Raw genomic sequence first — 10422 nt, forward strand, 5'->3', positions numbered from 1 at the left:
TGAAGTTGTACGCCGCAGTAGCAGATAAGTCCCTATGTCTCTCTCAAATGTTCAAAGTCTCGCCTCGAGACCCAACCCAGCCTCAGGATTAAATGGTATTATCCAGAAGACTCCAGTCCCACTGTCGTCCCACTCACCTCGAGACTCCCTCCCACCCACTATTTTCCTCATCGACGAAACCACTCTCATAGAAGTCACCGAGACCATTGCTGCCATCACAACCACCACAACTGAGTCGCCCTTGGGAGGAAGAAAAAAGGTGGATTTGTAATGGATTTGTAGAAGAAACAGAGACGTCTATTGAATTGGACCCGTGAACTCATCTCGAACCTGCCCGTTTCAAACAAGTCGGGTTAGGTCCGGTTCCAAATCTCAAATCCCAAATCTCAAAATCTCAAAATCCTTACTAGAAAAATCCCTCAGATTCTAGGGTTGATGAATTCAAATCCCAATTTGTAATGGGTTTCAATTCGGAGTTAAGTGACATGAATATTAGGTCATCTCCAACCGATCAAGCTAGAAGGTCAAAGAGCCAAAAATAGCCCGAAATCACACAAAAACAATCTTAAACCGAAGACTAGATCAAAAGACTCGTAGGTTCCACCGGGCCAAAAAAGAGGAATCAGGCCAACCGGCTGGCTACTTTGGGCCAGCCAGCTAGCCCGGGCCGGCCTCTCTTCCTCTCGCAGGCAGCGACTCAAGCTTCCCTCTTCCTCCACTCTTCTTCTTCTGATTCATCTTCTTTCTCTCCCATCGAATATACAGGGCTCTGTGGTCGTCACCGTCAACGTCGTCGTCGCCGAAGGGGATAGTGATAACGGTGCCGGCGCTGGTTCTCACGGCGTCAGTTGCCGCAGTTTTCTTCTTCTTTCTCTTGTCCTCTTTATCGTTGCCGTGCACTTGCGGCGGTGGTGCTGGTATTGCGCGTGTGGATTATGTCGATGGACCCAGTGTTGGCGTGGCGAAGGGCGGAGGGCGGAGGGCGGAGGAGGAGAGACGATATGGTGGTCGAAGGAGGTGTGGAGTGGGTGAAGGATCAGATCCGAGTGAATGGGTTGCATATGCAGGATAACGTGTTGAGGAAGGGAATTAACCCTCGCACCAGAGCTCAGCAGCTTGAAGATCTCTCGCAGTCAGTACTCTCTCTCTCTCTCTCTCTCTCTCTCTCTCTAAGTACTTGTATAATATGATGTTCACATTTGTGTGATTAGAAATGGGGACGTGGATTTGAATTTGGACATCAATTGATTTTGGCATGGGGTTTGGGAATTGGGTATTCAATTGTGAATTAGGGAACTATATTCTTGGATTCAAAGCTGCCAACTTTAATTTTGAGTACCAGTTCATGTGATTTTTGTGCCAAGTGAGGATGTGGGGGAGTTGAGATTACACCAGTAAACTTCGATTTTCATGAGATCGCATCAGTAAGCTTAGATTTGTTTAGTTATGTGGACATGAACTCGAATTTGTTGCTTAAGTTTCTGCATTTTCTTTGCACTTTTATCTTTTCGATGCTAGTTTGGCAAGTTCTGTGTTGCTCTGTTTGGTTTATGTATTAGGGTGGAGAGAAAGGAAATGATTAAGTCTTAATCATTGCCTAGATTTACAGAACATGGAAGTTAAGACTAGATCATATCCTTTGAAGTGATTTGTTCTATTCCTTTTGTTTCGATAGACATTTCTTTGTAACTTAATGATTCTTTAGTTGGAGTATTCTCTTACTTGTTTGAGAGATTTTTCTCTCTCGTTCTACTTTACTGTGCCTGCAGTTATAACATATGCGCACGTTTGTGGGTCAAAGGAAGTAGTTGGTTTGTATTTCATTCGCCATCTTAATCCCGGACACTTCCATTGTCTTGAAAGAGATGAGCTCTCGCTAATGGCTGCCTTCAGATACGAGCTTCCTTCCCAAGGTCTTCTGCACAAGCGCCCTTTGATTGTGAAAGGCGACAACATGGACTTGAGCAGATTTGGGTCCGATGTTGTGTACGACTTGATATATGCTAGCGCTGTGTTTCCTCATATGCCTGATAAGCTTGTGTGGGTTGGATTAGAGAGATTGACAAATAAACTGAAACCCTATGATGGGCGAATCGTTGTTTCCCATAATATCAAATTCTGTTCGCAGTTGGGAGGAGACGAGTGTACAAAGCAGCTCACGAGTTTAGGCCTGGAGTATGTTGGAAAGCATACACTTGCCAACTTGCTATTTCATCACTATGAAATCTAGTTCGAGTTTAGGCGGACAAAGGCTTAGAGTTGCAGAATTTATTCATTTTTTCACTGCCTTCCGTCCTAATTTAGATACGGGATGCGAAGCGATGGGTGGCTGCGGTGCTCTTGTGGTATTTGTTTTACATCTTTGGCCACCATTCTCTGAAGGTCAGGTCTTTTAACCTTCTATTTATGATTGTACTTGTTAGAGTGGCAGATCGTTTGTGCAGGAGGCTGAGGCCTGTTTTGTATTTTTGGATAGGAAAATTGTAACCTGTAAGAATTTGATAACACTTTCTTTGAATTTATGTAAGCTTTTCATTTTTTCTTCAGCAGTTGCTTAATAAGTTGCATAGTTTAATTTAAGCAATCTTATAAATTCCATTAAAATAATAAATTATGTTTGGCTCTATGATTCTTTAGTCCTTTCAGTTGGAGATGATTTTTTATTACAGGATTATATTTGGTCTATAGTCCTCTGGCCCTTCAATTGAAGATGGTAAGAAATATGGTACGAGTATCACTCGGTGTTATCCTATACACTTTCTTTTTTGTACCCTGGGTGGTTTTTGGTCGGAGGGAAGTAGTTCCAGCAAAGGACATTTGCACGCCTCTATTACAAAAGTACATCTGCACGCCTCCAGATAAAGTCGCTACTTACATTTAAATGAAAAAATAATTTGCTTAATGTTATAAAGCGGAGAAATACAAGCGAAACACTTGTGTTATGTCAGCAAACCATAATGCTTCTAGTGATTACAAATAGCATTGCCTAGAAATCCTAATAAGTTAAACTGCCGATTTCTTTTTTGAACTTTTACTTAGCTTTCAATTTTCCTTCAAATTTTTTAATTGGATGATCAAGGACTTAAACTATGGTTTTTGGCCGATTTCCTTCTATCCATAGATTTTATCCAAATTAACGATAACTCTTATCACATGCACACCACCCGACTCTCCTTTGAGGACAAAATCGTCACTTTGCTTGACCTTTAGACATAAAAACTATGAAATCACACAAACTTGCATAGGTTGACATTTTAGAAATCTAGGGTTTTCAATTACTTTAAAGAATGAAGCGACCGAACTATCCTTACATGTTGTGCACATGATTCCATTTAATAGAAATATGGATGGAATGAATGAAATACTAACAGCAGGAGAAAATCGGCCAACAATTATTTTGAATCTTTAATCTTCCAATTGAAAAATTTAGGAAAAAACTCGAAAACTAAATGAAAATTCAAGAGGGAAATTAACAATCCCCTCAATCCTAATAACTTATAACAATTTGAAACATATACATGTTGTATTGGGTGTGGGAACTGGCTTCTCTATCCTCCCACTTCCCATACACTTTTATCCCCTCTTATTTGTACGGTCATAGTTAAGTCACGTCAACATTTTATATTGACTATGACCGTACAAAATAGGAGATGATAAAATTGTATGAAAAATGGGAGGGCAGAGAAGCCAGCACCTTGGGTGTGGGCTTTTTCCGGCCCTAATTTGTTACGGCCTACCCCTAACCAGGCCCAGCTTAACATATGACCCCATTTTAACAATACAAATTAGGATACGAAAACAAAGACGACACAAGTCTACAGCTAGGTGGTTTTACCTTTAATGGGTATAATTGTCCTTTCACCCCGAACCGCCATATTGCCATATCCAATGGGCCACAAACCATACCCTGAAAAATAAATTCAATAATTAAAAAATAAATAAAAAAGGACCGTGATTTCTCTAACAAAAATATCCACAAAACCAAACCTCTCTCCCATTACTTCCTCCCAACATTTCCGAATCTAAACTCGTAACCTTCCTCAAAACAACGTCATGCTTCCTCCTCCATTGCCATCACCTCCTTCTCGTCCTCCTCCCCACCACCACCACCACCACCACAGCCATGTAATTGCACAAACACCACCTCCAAAACCCAACCCAAAGCTCCTCTCTCTAATCATCAAGGCCCTGGTGATGACCTTTATAACCTCCGTCTTCTTCCTCTTCCTCGGCTTCGCCGCCACCGTTCTCTTCCCCTTCTTCGCCGCTGGCGCTCTCCACCGCCGCCGCACCCAATCCCCCCATCCCTCATCTGGGTTCTCTCCCAAACATCTCAAGACCCTCCCCCAATTCCGCTTCAGAGCTGCCCGACCCCAGCCCCAATCGCAATCCTCGTCCTCGTCGCCGTCGCCGCAGACAGACTGCGTTGTTTGCCTCGACTCGTTCCGGGAAGGCCAGTGGTGCAGGAAACTCCCGGCGTGCGATCACGTGTTCCATAGGCGCTGCCTGGACACCTGGTTGGTTAAGGTGTCGGCGTGCCCGATTTGCCGAACACGTGTAAGGTTAGATTACGGGGACACGGAGTCGGTGGTTAATTTGGACGGAGAAGAGGAAGCAAAGTACTTGTGGAATTTTAATAGAAACAACAATGGTTTGAGGGTTTCTTAGGACTTGCAATGTAAATTTTGTGCATATTTTGAGATTTGTAACATACTTGACACATTTTAGTTTCTTTTCTTTCTTTTCTTTTTTCAAATTTCTTATGTATAATAGATGCTTTGGTTATGAATTTCAGCATGTTTGTGTTGATTTTTGTGCTTCCCTTTTGTTCCCACCCTCCCTTTTGTCCTAGTTGTTGTCCAATGAGTTGATGGACTAGGAGTTTTTAAAACGACTGAAATCACTTTTGGGGCAATCCTTTGAAGTGTATTGTTAGAGAAACACTTAGTTATTGGAATTTGTTTGTATTTCTATAAATAATTGGTGTAAAAAGTAGTTATAAAAATCTTTCCAGTCGTTTTGAAAAAACTTTGAAACATATTACTAGTTTACTTGTGGCTTATAAGAAATGATTTTCAGACTCTTTTTTCGTCGACAAGAGACGAAAATAAACTTATCTAAATGTGGTTGATGCGGCACGGCTTTGTTTCTTGCATTGCATCATATGACATTTCCATTCCAAGGTATGATTTCTTTTTTGTTGTTCAATTATAAGTTGCACAGAAAAACACTTTTTTCTTTTAGTGGAGAAAAGAAAAAATCATCCCCATCTACCTAATTCATGATATTAGCTGTGAAATTTAGTTTGATATGTTTATGTCCAAAGTGCGATGCTCTCAGACTTAATTTGAAAAGCTTGCATTACGATTCATATGGACTTTTGTTGATTTTTTGAAGTGATGGATTTTCACGATTCGTAGCTCTTTACCAACTATTATAAATTTCATGGACTCTTAATGATATTACTTTTGTGGAAAAGACAATGTTCATATTCTGTAACCCTATTTTGAATACAAAGATTAAGGGTCAGATTTCCCAATTGATGGAGAGGCTAGCAAAGACTGTGAAGTGCCTGAAGAACTCTTCAGGCAGGTTATCGATAGTTGACGAGGAGGAGGAGCACTTTACTTTGATGTGTGCCCGGCATTACCAACAGAGGGCAACCCAAGGCCCTCTCCTAATGCGTCTTTGTTCGATAAAGCAAACCATTCTTTCCGACAACTTCAGACCAGATTAACCCCGTTGATTTTGCCCGTCTTACAAAATGGATCGGGCGGGACTCTACTGGCCATAGTTTCCTATCGCATCTGTTCTATCCAGCCAAGCCAATCCCTTTCTGCTTGTGTCTGTGCTATGACGTTCTCTTACTTGATAGTGGACGAGGAAAGAAAGTATGATCAATGATCTTCGCCTAATGATAGCCTCATTTTCATCTTTAATCTTGTGGCTCATAGAAGGATGTTTACTAGACGTTTGATGGCAAGTAAGACAGGAAAGCGCTCTCTTTTTGTTTTGTCACACCTGCAGTTTTCCAGATTTTGTATTGAATGCATGGCGTAGCTAGGACGCCTATGTTCAAACGCCGTACATTTATTTAATTAATCAGGCTGTGAAGTGAATGTCACATGGGTTACGAGACCCGATTAAGCGTAGGAATAAGTGGTGGAAGCCCTTATAGCAAGCATAAATTAAAAGTAGCCCCAAGCTTATGAATAAGCTCAAAATAGTAAAAGATGGGTGTAGTAGGACTGGCTTAAGACAGGACAACTCGATCTCTATTCTTCCCCTGTTTGGATAGGCTCGTGCACAAATTTACGTTCAAAAATTCCAAGCGCTTTCACCTTGACACGTCTTCGCTCATGATCGCTTAGAGCCCCTAAAATGTCAAAGGTTTTTTTTTTTTTTTGGGGGGGAGGGGGGGGGGGGGTGTGTGGCTAGTGACTCCAAAGTAAAGGGTGAATAAACCACGTTTAGCACGCTTGCTTCGGAGGGGGTCTGCAAGGCTTTAGCCCAAGACTTATTGGAGAGGTAATGAACTACAAGGTGGTGTTGACTCTGTAGTACCTCCCTACTATTAGAAGTATGCCTATAAAGCCAATTTAATGTAGCTTTTGGAATACTTATTATGTTAAACTCTTGTTTACTTTATTGGAAGGGCATTGTTCATTGTCAATCCCTATTTAATGTATTGTGTGTTTAATCAATAACAGAATCAAAGGAATGTAATCCACCCAAGAGGAAAGTGATATAAGTGTTAGCATTCCTAAAGTGTTCCAAGCCATAGGATTGTCAATTGGACATTGACAATCCACTAAGGTTAGTATGTGTTATGTCAACTCTATCAAGAGTATGATTATTCTCAAAGTCATTACTATTTGGACACTATGACAAACACATAGGTGCTCCAAAGGTTGTTGAGTACACTAAACAATGATCAGCGAGAGAGTTCTAACATACGTGTTATATAAGAACTCAATGGTCGCAATAATGCAAAGTAGTCTTTTGACTTGAGGCATCGTAGTTGTTTAGTGGTTAGGTCATTGACCTTTGATTATGTCAAAGCCATTCCATTGAGGATGTCCACGACATTGTTGGGGTTAAGCTACCTAGTCATGTAGGCATGTGAATGTGCAACAATGGATCTCTAACCTTCCATAGTGGAAGGAGAATAATCTGAGATATGATTCAGATGTTTTTGGCCAAAGCATATGAATGTGATTTAGGAAGCGTGTTCCAAATCATATCCAATAGAATTATATAGAGAAGTATCACATTGGATAATAGACATGAAATAGCCTATCAACCAAACAGTATGATCAAAATAGTTAATTAATCATACGAAAGGTTCGTATTAGGCTTTAAATTAATCTCAGGCTTTCGAGGTCCAATGGTCTTTGGTCCATAAGGCCCATTAGGCTTGTGGCTCGACGACTAGCGGCTTGGTTCAGTTGCATAGGCTACTGGCATGGTGCTGGCAGTGCAGCTCGAAGCCTGTCACTCATGATTTTAAAAAAAAAAGGGTAAATTACAAAAAACTACCTCGACTATGGATCTAACCACAATCTCATATCTCATGTTTTAAACATTGCAATATCATTCCTTAACTTATGAATTCGTTGCAATGTCAGACCTCCGTTAAAATTTCTGTCAATTTAGCTGATGACATGGCAAGAGCAGAGCCCACTCCTTTGCCAATTATAATAAAATTTTAATTAAATTGTAATTTATTTTATTTTATTTTTTATTTAACAATTAAAAAATGTTAACATGAACAAAAAAATGTACACCCTGTGTGGAAAATGAGCTCATAATCTGGATTGAAGATTTTAATGCTTTTAATTAATTAAAAAAAGTTAAAAAATGTTAACATAAACAAAAAAAATGTACACCTTGAGTGGAAAATGAGCCCATAATCTGGATTGAAGATTTTAATGCTTTTAATGAATTAAAAAAAGTTAATATATGTGCACCTAATCAAATTATCACATAAAATGATAAAAACTTCAAATTTAGGGATTCTACTATAAAGACTCTCTCATTAGAGCCAATATTCCTTTAGGGACACAAAGATTCCCTTTAAATTCTTAAATGAGTACTCAAAAATGGTGTTGGGAGTCTCTAAATAGGGAATTCCATTGGAAATGCTCTTAGGGATTGTGTGATTCTCCTTATGCCCATGCCTTTATTTATAGTAAACCAAAAGGAAGGAGTAACTTGACTTCCAATCAGTTGAATAATGAGTAATCTAAAACCCAATATAACTAGGATTTGAGCAATCACATATAATAAATAATATTCACAACAATAGTTCTTTTATGGGAGCTTTATATAGAGAGACAAAAACTTTCACTGTATTTCAAGGAACTCTACTAATTTTTTAGCTTGCCAAGGAGAGACAAAAATATAAAAACAACTAAAGCCTAGCCCCAAAACATGAAAACGATGTTCTAAAATACCAAATATACCCCTAAGGCTTATGGCTGTTAATAGAACCCAACGACTCACAACCCAACAAAATTAATATATGTCATAAGCTCAACCCATCCTTGACTATTTCTACAGAATCAGTTTAACCTGTTTTTGACCAATTTGCAAAATCAGTTCAACCCGTCCTCGACCATTTTTGCAGAATTAGTTCAACCTGTTATCGACCATTTTTGCATAATCAGTTCAATCAGTTCTTGACCATTTTGTAGAATCAATTCAATTAGTCCTCGATCATTTTTGTAGTTCCAACTCAACCCACCATTTTTGTAGAATCAGTACAACTTGTCCTCGACCATTTTTGCAGAATCAGTTTAACTCGTCCTTAACCATTTTTGCAGAATCAGTTGAACCCATCTTCGATCATTTTTGCAGAATCAATTCAATCAGTCTTGACCATTTTTGCAGAATCTGTTCAACCGATTCTCGACTATTTTTGCATAATCAGTTCGATCAATCATCGACAATTTTTGCAGAATTAGTTCAACCCACCATTTTTGCAAAATCACTTTAACCCGTCCTCGATCATTTTTGCAAAATCAATTCAACTTGTCTTCGACTAGATTTGCAGAATCAGTTCAACCAAAGTTTCTTTAAAATTGTGATTATAAACCCACACCATTTAGTGGATCTCTCAGCAAAGCCTATTGCTTAAATAGTAACCTAAACCAAAACCATTTGTCGATAATTTGAATATCGATTCATCAGAAGACAGAAACGCTAGCTCACTGTGGAGAAATTTTTTGGTGTTCCCAACACAAAAGCTAGCTGGTGGTCCCACCAATTGAAATTTGACACCTAAATATTCTTTTATATCTTTAATTCTTAAAAACTGAGATGCTAAACCGTCGATGGAAAACAAATTAATTTAATGGATTTGTATTTCCACCATCAGCTCTTATCGTCATTAACAATTACTCATTTTGTAAATCTTTTCACTTATTCAGAAATCACCACAAAATTTACCAGCACCAAGAAAATAAAAATGTGAGATATAGAAAGAGGGAAATAATCAGGTTTGGGAGCAGCAGGCTTTGAGATTTAGAAGTTAACCTCCGTTAGTTTTTTTCTCTCTTTTTAGACTACGGTTTTCGATTCAAAAGTGGAGGGTGAGTGCTGGGCAAACAAGATTGAATTCAAAGTCGAATAGGAAATATGATGGAATTCGAAAGCAAGTTGCAGAGGCGCTTGATGGGGAAGTACAATCCTTTAGTTTTTGTTTGACAGACTTCCAACTTTTAAGAATTTATTTTACTAAAAAGAAATAAAACAAGATTTAGATGTCAATTTTCTATTGGTAGGGATGTGACAGCCCGTCCCGGACTTTTCGTACTGTAGGGGTGAAATGACGGTTTTGCCCTTAGTATGTTTGTTTCGTTGTGTGGTCATTTTTGGATTTTGGTTGGTTGATTTTGGACCACACTCATTTCTCTCTCTCACTCTGCCCTGTCCCGAGTCCCTCTCTCTCTCCCTTTCCTATCTTCTTTGTACAGACAACACCCAAAACCCTTGGAATCGTCACGGATCGAGGAAACAAACTACATATTTGTGCTCGTGAGGTCCTTAGGAGTTCAACCATACCCATTTCAGGTAAGGGAACCTTCATTTTCACGTTGAACCCAAGAGGTGTAAATCGGGGTACTGTTCATGCACACATTAATTCTTATGTTTTTGGGAATTTCAAGCTTGTAGGAAGCTTGTGAGGTCCTTAGGAGGCTCGGGGTGGTTCGTTTGAAGGTTTTGGACGTCAGGATCGTGAGTTGCAGGTTTGGCCGGAGTTGGTGGAGTTTTCCTGGCGAGATTCCATTGGTTTTAGTGCTTGAAAGTGGTAAGGATTTGTTCCTCTTGTTGTAAGCTTCATTTTTGTACCAATTTTGTGAAATTTGGATGAAAAACGAGTGAGATATCAAGTTTAGAAAATTTCCCGGTTTTTCGGCG

At 39.4% G+C, this 10422-nt stretch overlaps 1 protein-coding gene and 1 long non-coding RNA gene across 2 annotated transcripts; both read left to right on the top strand.

Moving 5' to 3' along the window:
• On the top strand, positions 1-2546 carry LOC103936631. The gene is made up of 2 exons (XR_665690.3): positions 1-1132; positions 1770-2546. It is a non-coding gene; the product is annotated as an uncharacterized LOC103936631 (long non-coding RNA).
• Positions 2547-3991: 1445 nt separating this feature from the next.
• Positions 3992-4809, top strand: LOC103936630 (RING-H2 finger protein ATL56). The gene has a single exon (XM_009346474.3). The coding sequence runs from the start codon at positions 4054-4056 to the stop codon at positions 4666-4668; it is 615 nt and encodes a 204-aa protein (XP_009344749.2). The 5' UTR covers positions 3992-4053; the 3' UTR covers positions 4669-4809.
• The last annotated feature ends 5613 nt before the right edge of the window (positions 4810-10422 follow it).

This window comes from the organism of the source record quoted next, unplaced genomic scaffold, assembly GCF_019419815.1.
Source record: "Pyrus x bretschneideri cultivar Hongxiangsu unplaced genomic scaffold, Pyrus_bretschneideri_v1 Contig54, whole genome shotgun sequence".
In the NCBI taxonomy this organism is placed as follows: Eukaryota; Viridiplantae; Streptophyta; class Magnoliopsida; order Rosales; family Rosaceae; genus Pyrus; species Pyrus x bretschneideri.

Coding starts and splice junctions, on each gene's coding strand:
- LOC103936630 (XM_009346474.3), top strand. CDS start 4,054: ATGCTTCCTCCTCCATTGCCATCACCTCCTTCTCGTCCTCCTCCCCAC.